This window comes from Alligator mississippiensis, chromosome 8 (genome assembly GCF_030867095.1).
Source record: "Alligator mississippiensis isolate rAllMis1 chromosome 8, rAllMis1, whole genome shotgun sequence".
Classification (NCBI taxonomy): domain Eukaryota; kingdom Metazoa; phylum Chordata; order Crocodylia; family Alligatoridae; genus Alligator; species Alligator mississippiensis.
Genome location: NC_081831.1, coordinates 7,608,853 through 7,629,414, shown reverse-complemented (window position 1 = coordinate 7,629,414; position 20,562 = coordinate 7,608,853). Strand labels below are relative to the sequence as shown.

Below are 20,562 nucleotides of genomic sequence, written 5' to 3'. Positions count from 1 at the left end.
GACGGCGCGGCGCGAGGGACAAACCGCGCCGGACGCGCTCGCCCCGCCCCGCCCCGCCCGCGCGCTCACACCAGCGCCATGGAGCCGCGGCTGCTGCTGCCGCTGCTGCTGCTCGCCCTGGGCTCAGGTAGGCGCCCCCGCCTCACCCACCCTGCAGAGCAGTGCGAGGCCATTCGTTGCAATACCCAACCATCAAATGTCGATTTTAGGGCATTTAGCAAAAAGATGAGATGTTGAATCCGATTCCTAGACGAGTCCCGTGGGGTTTGGATTTGTTTTTTAAATGCACAGCTTGCTGACCTAACGACTCAGTCGTGTCAGTGCATCCTAGAGCTGGCAGCTCTTCCCGGTCCTTCAATCCTAGCTCCTCGTACCCGGGCCCGGTCTGGGCTCCTTCAGGTTGGGGCGAGGTGTTGTGCGCCCGTCCAGGATGCGCGGGGCCGGGGTCACGACGCAACGGGCTCCTTACGTCGAAACAGCGTCGCTCAGAACCGATTTTCCCACAGGAACAATGTTACGAGTCAGTTTATACATCTATAATTTATTAATGTTACCTGTCAGTGTATAAAGGTCGTAAGTGCCATTGGTTACAACTCGAAACGTCTTAAGTCAAGGGTTGCCTGTATTCCTGTGTCCCAGGTCCTTGTTCCCAGGTCCGGTCTCGGCTCTTTCAGTTTGGGGTAAGCTATTCGCGCCGGTCTGGGGGCGGTCAGCGGCCAGGCCGTGCCCTGCGCCGACGGACTCGGAAGTGTCCCCCGGCCCTGCAGAGGTGTGGTTGGGGGGGACCCAAAAAGGATTTTGCCCCGTGATCCCAGCCTCCTCTTGGCTCTCTCTTCAGGGCTCTAGGTACTTGCTGCGTGGTATTATTTTCTGTGTTTATTAGTAAAGATACATTTTTGATGAAATTCGAGCTCTTCAGCCTGTCTAATTCATTAGCGACATCTTTTAATTGTGTGAAGATCAGCTTTGAAAAAGGAACCAGGAACTGGCAATAAAGAACTGGGAACAAGGAACCAATTTCAGCTTCGTGAGCTCCTCGTGGAGCTGCGGAGACTGTTGATAAAGATAAGTGGTGGGGCGCCGTTGTTTGTCTCGTGCCAGCTATCATCTTCTTGCACAAGCGGCTTTAGCTTTAGTGTCTCACGGTTGTTGTGAGTTCGACACTAGTGACCTGTGCGAGCCCGGTCTGCGGTGGGGCCACAGAGGTGGTGGCTCACGAGCTGTGAAATGGCAGTGCCTTGTTTCAGCTGCTCTGAGTCACTGTAAGCCATGGGACAGGCCAGCACCGAGGCATCTGAATAAGCTGAAGGCTGGTGTAAATGAAGGGTTCAGGCTGCACTTCTGCTTTCAGAAGTGGAGGGGAGGAGTCCAGCTAATTAGCTAAAATACACCTTCCAGATGCACCAAGGCTGATCTGAAGCAGCTGCACGGTTAATTGCAAAGAATTCTGCTTGAAAACCAATAGATGACTTGGGTTCGTTCCTCAGAATAGGTTAATAGTTTTATGGGAGGTGCTTTAGCTTGTTAAATTTCCACTCTGCCACCATCTACTGATCTGGGCTCTGTTGCTCCTGGATGTTTCAGCATCCATGACCCAAACTCCTTGATCCTAAGCAATAAGGTTCCCCTGGAGTGCAGCAGACTGACATCAAGTCCCCGAGGTAGATCCTGCACCCACCCACCTGCCTGCAGTTTTCAGGAGAAGGTTATGGATCTGGTTGCTGGATCAGGGGTTCTGGGCTGACTGTCCTGGTACCGGTGTGTGTTGGAGGTTGCTCCTGGACTGGAAGGCGGTGATTCTGTAGTTGCCTTCTACTGAGCATAAGATACTGTATTTTTGAGGCAGGAGCGTGTCAGTCTGAAAAGTCTGCCAATGACAGCGTAATGCAGATGTTGGGGGTAGCTTTATTTTTGCAACCATGGCATGGGATGAACTGAACTACATCTGTTTTTGGCAGTAAGAAGGAATGGAAAGTCTTGATGCTGTACCGTGTCCTGAAAAATGTCTGTGAGCCACGTGAGAGCTGAAGACGACGCAGCTAAACTATAAGAACATGTGTATAAAGAACATGCTGCAGACTGCCTCCAAGTAACCCTTCCTCTGCTTGCAAGGTTTTCCAGACGTCCTGGGTAGATAACGCTGCCACTGGAATGTAGGCTGGTTCAAGGCCACAGTTCCTGCTGCTCCTTGCAACAAAAATATCTTCCCCCAGAAATCTCTATTTGGTCTAAAATAGGTGGTATTTTTCCAAGTACTGTCCTCCATGGTCTCTCTAATGCTGTTTCTCAGTTGGGGAGCCTTCCTCAGTGCCTATTTCTGTGTTCAAGGTAAGGCACTATGTCATTAGGGAGCTGATCCTTGGAATGAATCTCAGTTTCTACACCATGGGTAATTCAGTCCTTACACTGGTTTCATTAGGCTTCAGGCGCGGTCCTTAGTGTGTTGTCAGTTGGCTTTTCTTACAGCCCATCTATCCTAAAATTGCCATATTTGGGGATCTCAACATGATTTGGTCCTGTTAGAGGGAGTGAGACCAAGCTGTTACGCCTTTTGAGTGAAATCCTGGCCCTGCTGAATAGAATGGGGGTTGTGCCATTGCCTTCAGCAGAGCTGAGATTTCAGCCTGGTCTTCAGAAGTGCTAACCGCACATCCTCACTAGAAACATTTAATCCAGCAATAGGACAAGGCATAGGTCGCAGTTATGTGATCAAACAGGTAAGCGCATGCCTCATTTAATTCATGGAGACCTAATGATCTCAAAATTGTTTTGAATAGAGTCTGACCCCAGATATTTTATTAAGTGCCAAAATCTTTTTTTTGTAATTACTGCACCTAAAATTAACATGGTAATACGTCTTGGTTAAAGCCATACCAAATGTTTTGTATGGCTTAGCTGAATATTTTTTCTTTTAGGTGCCATTTTAAAACAATCAGAATCCAAAGAAGCGTGGGGATATGTCCAAGTTAGAAATAATGCACACATGTTCTGGTGGTTGTACTATGCAAACAACCCTACCAAAAACTTCACAGAACTACCTCTCATCATGTGGCTGCAGGTAAGTGGTTATGGAAGATGCTTTCAAAGGCATCTTACTTTCATTTCTGCACGCGTAAATCTACTGATCAGCCATCACCTTCTGGTAGTTCAGAGGTAGCATTCTGCTTTTTCCAAGTAGTTTTCTGTGTCTGGTTCCTGGCTAATGATCCAGGCTTTTAGGTTAGGAAAAAATAATTAAAATGTTATGCAAATATGTGAATGACTGGGATGCTCTCAGCTGCTCACCGAAATTGTATCGCAGCAGCAGAGGAAGTTTTGTAGTGTGATACTGCCTTCTGTACGAGACACTGCAAAACGAAATGATGGCTTTTGCCCTGAGAAGCTTATATTGAAAGTAAGGTTTGGAGACAGTGGATACAAAGGATTAGAGGCTGAGAAAACTTTTTATATGGAGTGGGGAGTGCTGAGCATGTTGAGAACTAACTATTCTCCATGCACCAGTTTGGTAGCTGACTCTTCCACACCATCCTGCATAGAAGCGACTTCCTCTCTGGATGGAAACAAAAGCCTCAGATTTCTCTCTGCAAAGTAGAAGGTTCCTCTGTGTTTTCATTAATTGGTGACTGATTCCCTTTCTGAATTCCCTGCACAAATAGCACGTGTATATAATTAAGGGAGATGGGTGGAGAGGGGACTTTGTATTTTAGCATGCAGTGCAGAAACTATTCCGGTTGAGTGACCTTATTCCATTAGTTTACCCTGATTTCTCCAGATTTTAACTTCCTTGTTCTTTTCATCCCACAGGGAGGTCCAGGAGCTTCAGGCTGTGGATTTGGGAACTTTGAAGAAATTGGTCCCTTAAATACCAAACTGAAACCAAGAAACACAACCTGGGTATGATGGAAAGCTTATGATTGGGATAATGTGAGCTTTTTATTTATTGACTCATAGATATGACTTTCCTGAACAAATAACTGACCAAGACAAAAACACCCCAAGAAATACGTTCATCTTAAATTCAGCCATCCCTAGGAGCAGGATCTTTCTTTTAGTTGTGCTCGAGTCCACAAACCTGCTTGAATTATCGTTCCCCAGGTGTTTGCAGTATTTACTTGTTTGGCTTTAAATGCTGCACCCCTAAAATGCTGCAGCGTGAAAAACAGCTGCTCAGGAAAACCCAACTGAGAGCTTCAGCATAGGCATATTCATTGGTTTTGGTAGAGAAAATGTAGTTGGATGAATTATCTGTTGCAAACATTTGGGCCTAAAATTAAGGGAAACATGGAAAGATATTATTTCAGTCCATGGCTTTACTCTATGCAACAGACATATAAGCTGTGTCTGGACATCTGCAAATTTCTAAGAGCACCCTTGGGGCTCTGCTGGGAGGGGACAACTAACTGAGACTGAATTACAGTCCTCTTTCTCTGGTGCTGTAGTTGCAGGCAGCCAGCATACTGTTTGTCGATAACCCCGTTGGCTCTGGATTCAGCTATGCAAACGACAGCAGTGCATTTGCAAAAGATCTCGCCACTGTCGCTTCTGATATGCTGGTGCTGCTTAAAGAATTCTTCAAGAGTAAGGCAGAATTCCAGGTAAGGGACTTCTGACTTTGGTTTAATAGCATTAGCAGAGAGTGCAGTGTCAATCCAGGTTTCAGAAAGAGAGCATTTGCCACAGTGTGATGGGAGGAGTTGCAGGCATAATTAGTGACCCCTTCTTCCCCTCCACAAATGTAAAAATTAGTGAAATTAGTTGTCTGTGACAGCCATTGCAGCTGTATTTATTTCTGTTGCTGTCTGGCTCCAGCTGTATATCCAGGAGGGCAGATTCCTGTGTCTATATGGACTCTGGGCATAGATCACTTATTGATTGATTGTTTATTTGATTTATATCGTGCCTTATCCAATAGGCTTATCAGATCAGAGCCTTCTTGGTTACAAAAATGGAAACCACCTCCTCCAAAAGTCATATTCCATGACTCTAGATATTCAGTGCTTTGGGAGACGAACACCTGAGGTTTGGGTTTTGTGGGTGGCAGAGGGTGGGTAGGACGTGTGTTGTGCTTGGTACCTAACATCCTTGCTGTATGGCTTCCCCTTCCAGACTCTTCCATTCTACATCTTCTCAGAATCATATGGAGGCAAAATGACAGCTGGCATTGCCTTAGAGCTGCATAAGGTAAAGTATACCCTTGCCTCTGTAAGATGCCACTTTGCCCACATGTCTACCAAACTGTCACTATTTCACAAAAAGTCTAATGCTGGATTTGAGCTGGCTTTTTTTGAGCAGCAACTTTGATTTGCCGTTGTAAGAACCCTTTCCCCCCCTTCATTCTCTGTCAGAGAGAAAGCTCTTAGTCCATCTAAGACATGATTAACTGTAAAGTAACTTGGTTCCCTGGCAGTCAAGGCACATGCAGAATCCAGGTAGTCTTGTGGGAGATGGCGGGGGAGTTCAGAGGCATGAAGAGCTACTGGGTGTTTAGTTCCCATTGGAAGTCAGTGGGAGCTGAGCATTTCATCACCACCCTTGGACTGTGTCCTGCAAATTTTGTGACCCCAAATCTCTTTCCTGTATTGGATAATTTAACAAACAGGTATCTTGCCCTTCCCAAGGGACAGTGCATTCGAACCACACTAGGAAAGCCTGTGGAGATTGTTGAAATGGTCAGATTATTCTCACAGATTCCAACTAATCCAAAAATTTAGCGAGCTTTGTAAAACATACTGAGTGTCCTGAACTGGCACTTATGTATATTAGTGCATGCAGAAACACAAATTACTATATAAGCATTTCCTTCCCTTTCCTTCCTCCATATCCAGTGTAGCCAAACCAGAAGCAGAGTGTGCTCTCCTAGGAGCTGGGATGTACTGTCAGTCATCTGGGGTGCAAATAAGCTTTCATCATCCTTCATTTCTGATGTTGTCCCTCGAAGTTAGTTAAAATGAGGGGGGGAGGAGAGGATGTTTCTTGTAACACCAAGGCACTTCTGCTTATTTTTGCATTTGGAAATCTCTCTCTGCTACTTAGGATCTGGTGCTTAGCACCTTTCCTTAACTCACCTGTGTATGTACTAATTCCTCTTTCCTTCATGTGTTTCTAAAGGCAATTCATGCTGGAAGCATAAAGTGCAATTTCAGTGGTGCTGCCCTGGGGGATTCCTGGATTTCTCCCTTAGGTAGGTTCATAGAGTTGGATGACCTCCTATATATCTATGGGTATATATGGTCTGTCCCTGCTTGAAATGACTGCAGAAAAACAGATTTTAATAAAGCTGTGTTGATATTCCAGGGAGCTGTGATGCAAACTGACTGTCTTTTAGTAAGTGTCATAATTTCACATTTCTGTAGTAGTAACGAACACGCATGTGTTCACATAAGCAGATGGCAGAGGGTGCCCCCAAATCTCTTTGATACAAGAGTGCTTCAGCTAAAGTGAAGTCACAATGATTCACAAGGCCACAGCTGATTCCCAAATGATGGTGCAGTGGAGGAGACCTGGCCTCTGCCTGCTGTGATCTGGTATTCTTGCTGATCTGAGAACCACTGACTTGCAGCTTCTCTGTCTTAAGATGCCCGATGTGAGACTTCTCAGTTCTGACTTTCTCCGCAGGCTGAAGGCCCCCTCTCCCACTGCAGCTGGTGCTCAGCAGCGGGGCACTAGAGCTCTGTTCATTCTTGAAGAGTTTGGCAACTAAGTGCATTTAAAAACAAAATGGCACGTGGGGAAATGCCAGCTTTCCAGCCTCTCCAGATGGGGAGATGTGTATCAGGAGAATCCGTGTTTCTAAATTTCAGCAATGCCTGTCTTTTTTTCAAACAATTGTTTCCCATTTACCATTAAAATGATAATCCACCAGGTGATAGCTGAACAGCTGGGGTGACTTTGCCCTTGGGGAGGAAGAGGGAGAGAGGAAAGACCAAGTCAAAGGACTTCCACTTCCAATCCTGCAGTGAGATTTGTACATCAGGCCCATGACATTGTCTCACCTTGGCTGTGGGAAGCTGGAAGCATGGGACCTATCGGGTCACACTAAACATTGCATCCCACCCAGGGATGACTATAGTATTGATTGTCAAAAATCTGACTTTTTTTTCTTTCCTCTTGTAATGTTTGCAAGTAGATATGCCTTGACTGTGAATGCTAACTAGTCCAATTTTATCTATAAGTTCTCATACCTTAGCACAGTGCTGCAAAGTTTGGGATTACAATGTCTGTTTGTTGCTTTAGAAAGCTTCCATTAGCTAGCATCGTGGCGGTGGTGGTATTGGTCTTCTGGCTTTGTACTCAGCCTTTTCTGCAGCACCTAAACTTTGAGCTAAATTTTATCTGACAGTACCTCTTTCCTGAGTACTTCATCTTTGCCTCCATCTGCTCCTGTCATTATTATTCCTGTTACATTAGCAGGAAATTTAATTAGAGATGACTGAAATCCATTTTCTTCCTCTAGATTCGGTACTCTCCTGGGGACCTTACCTTTACAGCACTGTAAGTACCTACCCAAGCTCTTCTGCTTGCAGTACCTGTTCTAGGTTTTAGGCTTTGCACAAGAACTTATGCCTATACAATTTAAATCCAAGAGTGAACTCTGACATCTACATGTACATTCAACCAGCGTAAAAACCATGTAAAAAATTAACCTGGAAATGTAATTGTCCATAGCATAAATTTTAAGTCAGCGGTTCTTCCTGTTTGCATTCCAGTCTCTTCTTGATGATAAGGGCCTCACAGAAGTCACTGCTGCTGCCAAAGAAGTCATGGATGCAGTGAATAAAAAGGATTATGCACTAGCCACTCAACTCTGGAGTAAGACTGAAGAGATAATTGAACAGGTAGGAGGCTGTCTCTCATAAAGTTTCTGCCATGCCAACCTGGAAGCATTTTTGCACTTGCTTTGCACTGGCCTGAATGGCTACAGGATACAATAGAGAATGAGGCCCAAATGCATGTCAGATAGGGCTGCATTAAAGTTCTGATTGGGTAAAGCTCTGAAATGAGTCCTTAACTTCATGCATGCAAAGAGCCCCATTAATTTCAGCTATAAGACTCAAATGCTGTTTAAGTTAGTCATGTCCATCTGCAAGTAGCACGTTGTCACTGAACCTAAAACACCTGGCCTAAAACTGCTTCTTTTTGTGCTTTTTTTTCTAGCTGGTTTCACTTCCTTACTCTCTCACTCTTGTGGAACCTTTTACTCTTCTTTTTAAGCTAATACAGCCACTGTAATTCATCTGCATTGTATTGCTGAAGGCCAGCCAAGGCTTTACCAATGTGTAAAGCTGCTGTGATAAGAGGAAATTGTGTGAGCAGTCTCATGCTTTGGGGATGGCCTAGCAGAAGAATAAATCTCAGAGGTCTGTGTTATTGAAGTCTTTGGCTGTAGCTAATATAGGTGGAGTAATGCTGTCCTTGTAGATTCGCAGCCCTATTGTTCAAGAAAAAATATCTGTAGCAGGATTTGCAAGTACATACCAGCACATACATATGTGTATAAGTACCCCAAGTTGGATGTGAACGTTGGCAACTGCCAAAAGCCCCTTCCAGAACTCAAGAAATTAAAGGAACAAGGGGCCGGACATCATTTCACAAAAGGTCTTCCTCAAGATGGAGCCAACAGGGTTCTCTTTTAAATAGAGCGCATTAATTCCTGATCTGGGAGGAGAGCTGGAGCCTCCTGTATCAGAAGCATTTTTCTTTTCTTTCTTAAACTACTGAAATTGAAGATCCATCCTGATCCTCCTTTCACAAAACAAGCTGTTCTCTTGCTTTTCCAGAACACAGACGGCGTGAACTTCTATAACATCCTGACCAAGCAGGCTCCCACTCTCAAGGAACCAGAACATGAAGCCATCTATCTTAGTAAGTTGAGGCGAGCAAGTTTACACAGTTAAGCTTCCAAGGACCTGAGTTTCAGAGGTACAGGGAACCCACGCCTGTGACCAGAGTGAGCAGGAAGTGTCTGTCGATCACACTCTGAAAATGAGGCCTTGACGCGGATGCCTGACACACTTGCTCAAGAACCTGGACCTGCTGGGCTCCATATGTAGACGGGGCAGGAGCGTAGATGTTAGGACAGCCATTTCATGGATTGTGCTTCCGTTTAAACAGATCTTGGGATTAGTCATGATGAGCAATAAACGTTAGTGCTGTGACATTTCACAACCTCTAAACAGCTTCTTCCAAACACTTACACTTCTCTCTTTTAGCAGCAGAATGAAAATAGTCTCCCTCCCAGTTATTATCAAGTGAGACACTTGACTTCCACAGTCCTCCTTCAGGTCCTGTTAATATTGACGTGAAAATTAACACATATTTCTTTTCACCTCTTCCTGCCTCTCTATTGGTTTTCAGAGGCTCATAAGGGAAGTGAACAGCACTGTTGATTTCCAAAAGTATAACCAGTTGTTGCAGCTGCAAAGTAACAGGTCTGGTGAAAAGAAGCAATTGTGTCTATGCGTAATAGTGAAAGCAGAGCCCCAGGAAACCTTCTGTGAGCAGCAGTCTGCCTTGGCATAAAGTGGAAGTAAATAGTCTGTTTCTTTCTTCCATAAAATGAATCGGCTCACAGCAGGGTCAGAATGCTGATCTCTTCCAAGTCAGCAAGGCTTCCTCTGTGGTGCTGCAGTTTCAGTAGAAAAGAGCTCATCAGATCCAAATGTAGTGAGCCTCAGGAGATGATTGCAGCACTGTCCTGTGGTATTCATTGCATCCCGTGTCTGCCCATCTGCCATTTCAGAATTGAGCATTGTCTGTGCCAGACTAAAGCTTGTTCTTTCTCTGCAGTGAGGCTCTACCAACGCCATGTTGAGCACCTTCACAAGGATCAGTTAAGTGACCTGATGAATGGGCCCATCCGAAAGAAGCTGAAAATCATTCCAGACTCTGTCAAGTGGGGAGGTATCATCTGCTGTCTGGCATAGACCTCGTGAGCAGCTTGTAATGGGCAGTATCATAGTCTGCAAAAAGCAGCTGGCCCTGACTAAGGCTCCCCAGGACAGACTGCTAGAAGAGGTTTCACAACAGGGCACTGGGAAGCCCGTGGGAGCAAACATGCTGTCAGGTCCAGTCCCCATGTCTTCTTCAGCCCACTGTGAACTAGCCAGGTGCACACCCTGGTGGGGGGATAGTCTTATTTTCAATTTTTAAAAAATCATGTTCCAAGCCAAATCAGTTCCAAATCTGTGAGTCATTCAAGAACCATATCTGGCCTTACTACCAGCAAACATCTTCCACCCCCACCTGGAGCTTCAGATGTTTCCAAATCATTTGGCAGTCATCCTACATGCAAGCCCAAGCCCAGAGGCTTGGGGTTTGGGTGCCCCTGAGTTTCACCTCAGCCATATAGCCTCAGGAGCAAGCTAGATAGTCTGCCTCAGACCTGAGCAGCAGGAGCCCACCTGGCCCTCTTGGGTTATATTTGCCAACACAGCTATGTTGCTTCCACCTGGTGTGTGCTGTGAACATGTCACATCTCCCTAAGGTGCTTCCTGGGGTGGTAACAGGGTAGTGGAGACATTCCTTGGGTGCCCAAACAGCCCCCATCAAGTCTCTTCCACGGAAAACCAGTGCAGGGAGGGCGTGGGGGCGGAGAGTGTAAATCCACCGCGAGAGAACAGGGGAGGGAGGAAGCTGAATGCCTGCCAGCACCCGCTAGGCTTGTAATGGGAGCTGGAAACTAACAATCAGGAGACACAGTACTGTTGCAAACACTAGTGTGTTGTTCTGCTCCTGGTCCCGGGGTCTTGTTGGGACCCGGCCAGACTCTGCTCTGCCTCAGCCTTCAAACTCTGTTGATTATAATGTGTTTTCTCTGTCTGGGTCCAAATGATTAGGGCAGTCAGAAACAGTGTTCACGAACATGGCTGGGGATTTCATGAAGCCTGTTATTGACATCGTGGACCAGCTGCTGGTGGCCAACGTCAATGTTACCATCTACAATGGGCAGCTGGATCTTATTGTCGACACTATGGGTAAGAACCTTTTTTTAGCTGGGGTTCAGATGGGCTCTGCCCCAGAAGAAATCGGGTATTAGGCTTCATAAAGCTACAGATCCCTGTCTGTGGTACACCAAGGGAAAGGCAGTCCTCTGAGGCCAGTGCCTCTCTGCTCTCCCTCTTGGTGGAGGATCCTGATGGCCATGGTACTTTCTGCTTTTAGCAGCAAAGGTGCATCACCAATGTGTCTGCATCCCTGTACTCGAGTATCTGCACAGACCTGTGGGAGCTGCTGCTGTCTCTCTTCCATCCCTGCCCCACCCCTACGCATATTCCCCTTACTGTCTCTTGAACAAAGGAGTGCTGCAGGGGTCTGTTGGCCTAAGTGAGTTGAGGTGGCTATGGCTTTTTCTCCTCAGTAGCTTTCTCTTGAAGCTGTCCAGTCCACAGAGACCTTTGCAAGGTTAATTATCCCTAAGTAGTTCTCAGTTTTTAAGGTTAAAGCCCACCATACTGGGAGTATTATTCTGACACAACTTTTGCTAAATCATGGTATTTGAGGTGCCATTTTTTTCCTTCCCTCCCATAGCTAAAGAGCATGACTCGTCAAATCACTTCACCTTTTGACTTCAGCTTTTCATGCCCTCCCCTTACACCTTCATGTGAAAACCAGGGGTCACCAATCTTCCCTGTGTCTCAGGGTAAGCAAGGACTGTCTCGTTTGCTGTGTCTTTACAGTGGCAACTCCAGGCTACTCTGAGCACTGCAGCAGAGCAAGAATAAAGTAATTAGTATTGTGAGGTGCTCAGATATTGGAGACCAGTGCCATAGGAAAGCCTATAAACCAGTAGCCTGCAGAGGCTGTTGGCCCTCCTGCTGTGGACTGAGCAAGCTCCCAAGCCAGGCCAGGAAGGTATCCTGATGGGTTTGTCTCCTATACCATCCTCCAGTTGGGCTGCACTCCTCACGAGTGACACTGCTCAGAGTCTGCTCCTTGCTTGCGACACATCAGCAACCACAGATCTATTTCTCATCATGAGCAATAGGAAGCTCCACAAAGTGCAGGCTGGGGTGCAGTCAGGGGAAGGTGATGCACATTTATATGTTCAGGTCACAAACAGAGCTTTGAAATTCGTGCGTGTGACTTAATTCCCTTCTGCTCTGCTTCTGCTAATGAGTTTTGATAGCAATCTCTGTGGGGCAGGGACCACATCTCACTGTTCATTGAACAAAATCTAATCTGATGGTATTCAGTCCTGTCAGTTGAAATCAGTAACTTGATGAGCCTGATATTTAAGACGAAGGGGATGTGTTGAAAGACGAGGGCACCTGCCTCTTGACAGCAGGTGTCAGCTTGCATGCATCTCAGTGGCTCAGAAAGTTTGCTCGTGTTGCATTGTTTGGCCAGTTGTGCAATGAAGTGGTTTTTTGCTCTCCACCCTGGGTGTTCCTGGAATATTATAGGCTGCTGCCAGTCTGCCAGGCCTCATTCTCTTTTCTTTCCTCCTTCATTCAAATAGTCCCCTGCAGTAGGCTGGGCAAACTATCATCTTATATTATGGATGATTTTATCCTTTAGATCTCTCGGCCCCTAACTGCTCAGATGCTGCAGTTCTCTTCTTAGTTCCTTCAGTGAACAGCCCTGCAATCAATAAGTCTCTAGGCTGTCAAAATCTTTAGGTATTTAGGCTGTCAAAACGGATTAGCAGTGTATGGCACACCAATTTGCTATATTTTGAGCTAAAATTTTGCTGCTCTTTTTAAAGTATAAATTGCTCTAGAAATCAGAAGACAGAGATTAGGTGGGGTGGAAGCTGCTTTTTTCTTTTTTATGTCCTAGAATTGGTTTCTCTTTGCTGTCTCAAACTATAATCCTCTCCAGCCTTTTATGCAGACTTTGCCTTCTCAGATGATCTCAGTTAAATGACTATAAGAAATCATGAAATAATGTCATGTGATGCATGTTTTGCCTCTGGTTTCTGAAGGAGATGTCAGTATTCTTGCGGTAGTATCCTGCAGGGTGTAGGAAGTGGGGATTCAGGAATACCAGGGGAAACATGGATACGCTGGAATTGCTTGTACTGCAGAATGTCCCTGAGGTTCACATCCATGCTTCATTTACGCATAGACCTGAATGCAGGGTGGAGAAAAAATCATTTTTTTTTAAATAAAAATGTTTTTTTAATTGAAATCAGATTTTTCTTTATTTAGTCATGTTTTGATTTTTTGGGGGGGTTGAGATGCTTTTTTAAAGAAAATAAACTTGTATAAAGATAGTTTTAATTTTAAGATAAATTTAAAGTTCAAAGATATCATCATGGAATAGGGATTATAACTTATAATTGTATACTATTTGAGACATTATATTCATGTAACCTTTTTAGAAGTTTCATAGTTTCATAGATGGTAGAGTGGGAAGGGACCTGAGCAGATCAAGTCTGACCCCCTGCCATGGCAGGAATGGATGCTGGGATCATGTGGCCCCAGCTAGGTGATTATCTAGCCTCTTTTTGAAGACCCCCAGGGTAGAAGCAAGCACCACTTCCCTTGGAAGTTGGTTCCAGATCCTAGCCGCCCTGACAGTGAAGTAGCGCCTCCTGATGTCTCCTCTTGGTCAACTTGTGGCCATTATTCCTAATTACTCCTGGTAGTGCTCGGGGTAACAGGGACTCTCCCGCTCTCTGCTGGTCCTCCAGTAAGTTTATGGATGGACACCAGATCCCCTCTCAGCCTTCTCTTGTGGAGGCTGAACAGGTTCAGGTCCCTCAGCCTCTCCTCATAGGGCCTGCCCTGCTGCCCCCTGATCATGCGAGTGGCCCTCCTCTGAACCCTCTCCATGCTGGCCACATCCCTCCTGAAGTGTGGACCCCAGAACTGGATGCAGTACTCCAACTGCAGCCTGACCAGTGTCGCATAGAGGGGGAGGATCACCTCCTTGGACCTGCTTGTGATGCATCTGTGGATGCATGACAAGGTACGGTTGGCCTTACTGACCACATCCTCACATTAGCGGCCCATGTTCATCTTGGAATCAATAATGACTCCAAGATCCTTTTCTGCCTCTGCACTGACAAGAAGGGAATTCCCCAGCCTGTAGGTATGCTGCTGGTTCTTCCTCCCCAGGTGCAGCACCTTGCACTTGTCAGTATTGAATCCCATCTTATTCTCATCCACCCACCCCTGTGACCTGTCCAGATCTAGTTGTAGCATGTCCCTCCCTTCTATCGTGCCCACTTCTCCCCACATCTTAGTGTTATCCACGAATTTGTACAAGGTGCTTTTTCACCCCCTCGTCCAAGTTGCTGATGAAGATGTTGAACAGTGCAAGCCCGAGGACCAAGCCCTGCGGGACCCCACTGCCCACATCCCTCTAGGTCGAAAATGACCCATCCACTACCACTCTCTGGGTGCGGCCCTCCAGCCAATTTGTGACCCATCTGACTGTGTAGGCATGGACACAACAGTTGCCTAATTTTTTAATGAGAATGGGGTGAGAGAGAGTATCAAAGGCCTTCCTAAAGTCCAGAAAGACTACATCTACTGCAACACCTGCATCCAAGGATTTTGTGATGTGGCCGTAGAAGGCCACCAGGTTGGTCTGACAGGACCTGCCTCTAATGAACCTATGATGTTTGCCCCTGAGCATAATCTCCCTGCTGGCCCCTCGCAGATGTGCTCCTGGATAATTTTCTCAAAGAGCTTCCCCAGGACTGAGGTAAGACTAACAGGCCTATAGTTCCCTGGGTCCTCCTTCCTCCCTTGTTTGAAAATGGGGACCACATTGGCCTTTTTCCAGTCCTCTTATAAATAGGTCACAATGGGCCATGGACTATATTAGGGGCCCAATCTTATGGGATTCCCAGGGGCTCCTCTAGATTAGTAAAGATTAAAGAAAACCACTCTATCCATAGGACTCAGTGCTCAGTCTAGAAGATCCCATTAAGCATCTCTGTGATGCTTAGTTTCAGTTCTCAAACTGGATTTGTTTCCAGATCATAGGTAGATAAGGTTCTTTGGGAAGATGTGATATCTTACATTAGATTTCCTAATATCTTTGCTTTGTGCATGCTAGTGTTGAGTACAGGGGGACATCTCCAGTGCTGCCTCGATTAAAATAATATGCATAACTCCGTTCTGTTCCTGTCTCAGGACAAGAGGCATGGGTCCGGAAGCTGAAATGGCCTAAGCTGGAGCAGTTCAGCCAGCAGAAGTGGAAGGCTCTGTATGTACGTCCAGAATCCACTGAGACGGCTGCTTTCTACAAGTCCTATGAGAACTTGGCTTTCTACTGGATTCTAAGGGCTGGACACATGGCAAGTAACATGCTCATTTAAAAAAAATAGAGGGAAATGATGAGAGCAGTTGTATGCATATTTTTTCTGCTTTTCCTGCTTAGTCTTCCTGGCTTTGCTGCAGACCTGGTTGGACCCTTGGCAAGTCACTTTAATGTCTCTGTGACTGTGTTACCCCACCTTTACCTATTTACAAGCCTTCATATTGGATAAGAGGCTGAAAGGCTGTCCTCAAAAAAGCAAGTTAAATAGTAGCATGATTACAAACTATCTAGAGTCCTGCCTCTGCAAAGCAGTTAATATGCATTGTCTTTCTATGCTAGGTACCAGCTGATCAAGGGGAAATGGCACTGAAAATGGTTAGGATGGTGACGCAACAAAAACCCTGATGAAAATGGAGGCCAGCTGGCCTGGCTGATGTGCAGAACTCCTGTGCTTTAGTGGACCTTGGGCCACAGAATGAACTGCAGAACAAACAATCAGTATTTGGAAGTATAGCCTTTCTAATTTGGTAATAAGCAAATCATTGAAAGAAATGCGTGGTGATGAACTGAAGTGTTGCCTTTGACTTTGCAAACTGATTCTTTACCTCAGTACTGCTTATTATGACTCTTTTATTGGGATCTTCTCTGATAAATAATTTACTCAGAGCTGCTGCCTGTTGTACCGGAGGGTTTTTATATCTTTTATAAAATGTTAGGATTGCTCAAATATTCTTGGTCTGTTTATGCGCCAATATCAAGGCTAATTTGCTGCTTTAAAGAACCAGTCTAGGTTAGCAAACCTGCTGCTTATAGCTATGGATTTTTTTTAAAGGTTTTGAGTCCTCTGAATCATCAGGTGGCATCATTTTCTATCTTAAAGTTGCAGACCTGCTGTGATCTGACTTGACTTTAAGCCTAGAACCAGTATGGGGGCTTCTGTGCAAGTGGCAAGTGGGGAGGGAGGGGGAGAGGGAAGGAGTTATACTGTGCCTGTCTTTCTGATTTTTTGATGATTTTTTTTAATGGTACATTACCCAAGATTTGTTTAAAAATACTTTAGTAGCAAGCAACATCCCTCCAGATGTTTATTTCTAAATAAACTGCAAGCAGCACCTTTACATGAGCAGCCAGAACCTTTTTCATAAGATGTTTAGTAGTGTTGGCTTAGCCAGAATGGCAGCGTAATACTGTGCAACACGTAGGCAAGAACACTGCTGCTAATAATTCAGCCCTCACTTCTGCTTCTCCAGTTGAACCAGGCTGGAGTAAGCTTCAACAACGCATGGCGAGATGCTTTTTCCAGGAAATGCACTTTTGGGGTAATCCAGTTTTATTGTCTGCCTATGAGCTTGAACCTCTATTTTTGGCTTTGGGGAATAAAGCTGTCAGTGTTGAACAATGAACCCTGCCTCAGCAATGAAGCCACGCTGTGCCAGGGTCCTGCTCAAGGCAGGTTTTAATATGGCTTTTAAAGTCCAATAAAAGCCTTGAATGGATGATAACCCTTTCTGCTTTAAGGAAACAATGCTGCCTGGGGATTACTGTGTGTTCCTGTGCTTTATGAGCAGTAGCTAAAAGCAGCAGGTTCCTTCCCCTGTGGCCCAGTGTGAAGGAAGTGTAGGTGGTAAGAGGTAAGAATTAACCTGGAATAAGCAACTTAAAGGAGCAGCTGGCTACAGTTTGTAGGCAGTCTGTCTTGCTTTCTCTGTGGGCAGTCCCTTCTCACTTCATAGGTGTCAGTAAGGCAGGCTGATTTGGCAGCACCTGAAGCTTGAGTAGACTGACTTTCTCCTTTAGCGACTTGCCGGTGGTTTAGTAATGACGGAAGAGAATCGCTCACTGGCTTCTGTCCCTAGAGTTCTTCCCTGTTCACAACGCTCTCTACTCCTACCTTGCCCTTTTTTCTGAAAAGCTACAAGCCAAGTCTAACTAGCTGGGCTGTGTAGTCTAAGTACCTGTTTATACTGGTGAAAAAGTACGTGCCTGTGGAGCAGTCATTAGGGCTTATAAACTGTATCCAACCATAGGCTGAACACCGGTCAAATTGCAAATCCTACACCACTGAGGAACCCACCTTCATTTTATTTTGTGACTCACTGGTCTTGGCTGACTGTGGTGATGGTGGAGGTAGGTTTCCTTCCTCACAGGTGCTGTAGAAAACCTGGTAAAAATGATTAGGCCTCAAGTCCTTGCAAGGCACCTCATTAGCGGTGGTGTGCTGCACCTGTTTTGATTGCATGCAGCACAGCTCTTCCAGATAAGAGCAGCTGCTTGGAAAGTGCATTAAAAATAAATGGTTTTAAGTGAGACTCTAGGACTTTTTTTTTGGCTACAAAGCTAGAAAATTCAAAGGAAAATACAAACAATGATCCTGCTTTCTCTTATGATGCCATGTATTTTAATGGATTGGATAATCAGATATCTTACTGGCTAATTATTACTATTCGATAATAGTAATTTCCATAGAAACTGATTCAACTGTGAGAGATGAACGTGGCGGCACTTCCTCTCCAGCAGACTTAACTGTGGCTTTCTAAGTGCTCCTGGTGTCTGCTGAAAAATGCAAGCTGTCCATCAGGTAATGAACAGGTGCTGGCTTTCTTGGCAAAGAGCAATCGGGGCTTGGACAAACATCTTGGATCAAAAAAAACATTACCTGTAATGAGGGAGAGGCTGCCTCCACAATACCAGGCATTCCCAGCACAGTGAGCCTGGCAGTACACAGGAGTGCAGGATCCATTAAGATGATGAAGGAGGAATCACATAAGCCCAGTTTTGAAGAGGCATTGATCATTGATTTCATTTGGAGCTAGGGACCTATATTTCCTAAAAAAATCTGGACCTTAGCAACCAGCAGGTAGCTGTGTCAGGCTGTCTTTTAATGTTTTGAAATGTTGTAGATCTGCTCACATTGGGATTCAGAGTTGCAGCAGCAGGAGAGCATCTGTGCTCCTGAAATGAGATGGAAATCCTGTTGCATGTCTCCATCCTTGTGTTTTGTCTCTTATCCTATAAACATCGTGCCATACGGCAGTGTCGTTTGTGTGTAGCAGTTCCCCACTCTTCGCCCTGTTTATGCGCTTCCAGGGAGGATTCCACGAGAGCTGCAGCAATTTGCCTGACCCACCAGAGATGACAAGAAAAGGAATAGGGCTAATTTAAGTAGAGCATGCCTTGTCCTTAGGTGGCTTTGTGTATGATGGTTGATTTCTGCAGTATGATGGGGTGCTTTGCAGTTAATGGAAACTGTGCTACTGTTGCGATTGAGACCTGTCTGTTCTGGCCACTGCATGTGTCCATCTTCCCTAATTCTGTGAGATGGGCACTGCCTTTTTGCCTCGTTAGTGAGCCCTCACACTCTATTTAAGAGTGTCAGGACTGGCGATCATTGTTAATACATTGCTGTAAGCCATTTCTAAAAGATCATTCCAAAACAGCTAAAAAGACAGACCTGCTGAGTGCACTTGACTACGAAATAAATGCACGCTGAGCTTTGGCTGCTGACTGGCTGGATACAGTTGTGATGTGATGTGATCATGTGTACGGTGCTAGCAAAGTGTTTGCAGTGGTCTTGGGGGAGTTCTACGTTCCTCTTCAAGCAAGAGATCACCCATATAAAAGTGATACGGCTGTCAGCAGGACATTCTCACGAAGAGTTTGGAACTAGCTCCAAATCATCAGTCCTCAGGGCAGGCTGCAAGGAGTCTTTTTGGGAACCCAGGGTGTGTTGAGCTGAGAGAGAGGACAGTGGGGTATTGTTTCATTGCTAGCTGGTGGTTCCTTGTGATGGAGGCTATTTGAATTGGTCTCGTCTGACTAGTTTACCATCTTAGTTGCAAATATACTTAGTTGCCAGTATACTTATACATGATTATTTCAGAGGGACTAATTGCCACTACGAGGAACTCAGTCTCTGGGTGCTGCATGCTTTCTGAAAATCAAGTTCCTTTGAAGTGACTTGAGCTGGGCACCTGCACCCAGAAGCATCTAAATCACCAGTCACTCTTTGAAAACCCTGACCCTGGAACCTAGACTACTTGCTTTTCTGTACATCTGTACTTTAGCAATAGAAAAACCTGGGGGTGGCTTTGTCTGTTTTAGTCTTCTTTAGATGAAAGGTGTATGGATGATATACTAGAGACAGAATTAATGCTTAGCGTCAACCTCATGACCCCTGAAATTCAGTGACATTTCTTTGCCAAAGTCTCCCACAAGTTCAAGTGAAATCTGCGGGGGGATATCAATGAAACTGGTCTGGAAGGACACAAAGTGCCCCTAGAATCCCTGAGCCGATAACCTTCTTCCTTAAAATCTAGGTTTTTTGTTTGCTTTTGTGGTAGTGTCGTTTCAGCTAAAGCACTGCAGTAGCAGAGTCAAGTCAATAAAGGATATCATCTGTACTGGGCAAGCCATTGACTTAACATTTGATGCCGCTGCTACCACCTGTGTCCCCTAGCGAGACAGAAGTCCTGAGCAACTTATTCTTCCACAGATTTAAAACAGGCAATGCAAACTGCATTGGACACAGCCTACCTAAAGATCTAGAGATACGTGCATTAGGCCTCGATTCAGCAGGGGGACTGTACATGTGTTTGAGCAGCTTGCTGAAGCACCTGCCTTAAGTAAGCCCTTTTACCGTACTTGTGGGTTACTTGTATAATATCTCAATCAAATACGCTACATTAGCTTGAACCCAATATCAGCCTCTCCTGCTGCATGCAGGTATAAAACTCAGTCATCTAAAACAGTCAGTGGGCTGTTACTTGGGCAATTTCAAGTACCAAATTCATAAGGTACTTGAAAATCAAGACCAAAACATTTACAGTACACAGAAAGAAACATCTGTCACCGGAGTCTTTATGAAACTGCTGGATGCGAATGTATTATCTCAGGACTGTTATCTTTCCTAATTTATTCCCAGTCTTAATACCAAAATTGATAGAGACATAGGTTGCGTAAGGTTTTAAAATGTTATGAATCAATTCTGCCTGAAGGACACCTGGAATAATACCATTTACATGCTGCATTCAATACACTTAATGTCAACCACAGTCATTTTTAAAGAGGATTATACAAGCCTCTAAGACCAACCTATTTGGGCTCCTTTTTATCATTTTTCTCTGCTCCTAAAATTTCCTCTTCAGTAAGCATTTAGTCTGGAGGAGAGAAGACCGAGGGGGATTTTATAGCAGCCTTCAGCTACCTGGAGGGAGGTTCGAAAGAGGATGGAGCTGGACTGTTCTCAGTGGTGGCAGGGGACAGAACAAGGAGCACTGGGCTCAAGGTGTGCAGGAAGGAAAGTTTAGCTTAGGAAAAATTTTCTCAGTAGAAGAGTAGTAAAGTACTGCA

The 20,562-nt window shown here is 45.2% G+C and overlaps 1 protein-coding gene across 2 annotated transcripts; it reads left to right on the top strand.

Annotated features, from left to right (window-relative positions):
- The first annotated feature begins 24 nt into the window (after positions 1-24).
- On the top strand, positions 25-15,940 carry SCPEP1 (serine carboxypeptidase 1). 2 transcript variants are annotated; one of them, XM_014601931.3, is made up of 13 exons: positions 25-127; positions 2,916-3,058; positions 3,805-3,894; positions 4,440-4,595; positions 5,107-5,181; positions 6,109-6,181; positions 7,454-7,491; positions 7,707-7,835; positions 8,778-8,862; positions 9,787-9,900; positions 10,836-10,973; positions 15,087-15,250; positions 15,553-15,940. In XM_014601931.3, exons 1-13 carry the CDS (start codon positions 79-81, stop codon positions 15,616-15,618), a joined length of 1,320 nt encoding a protein of 439 aa, XP_014457417.1. In that variant the 5' UTR covers positions 25-78; the 3' UTR covers positions 15,619-15,940. The 2 variants fall into 2 exon arrangements, with proteins under 2 accessions (XP_014457417.1, XP_006271289.2); XM_006271227.4 differs by lacking the exon at positions 25-127 and adding an exon at positions 2,000-2,328.
- The last annotated feature ends 4,622 nt before the right edge of the window (positions 15,941-20,562 follow it).

Coding starts and splice junctions, on each gene's coding strand:
- SCPEP1 (XM_006271227.4), top strand. CDS start 2,265: ATGGTCTCTCTAATGCTGTTTCTCAGTTGGGGAGCCTTCCTCAGTGCC. Junction 7,492..7,706: donor GACCTTACCTTTACAGCACT/GTAAGTACCTAC, acceptor TTTGCATTCCAG/TCTCTTCTTGATGATAAGGG. Junction 8,863..9,786: donor ACATGAAGCCATCTATCTTA/GTAAGTTGAGGC, acceptor CTTTCTCTGCAG/TGAGGCTCTACCAACGCCAT.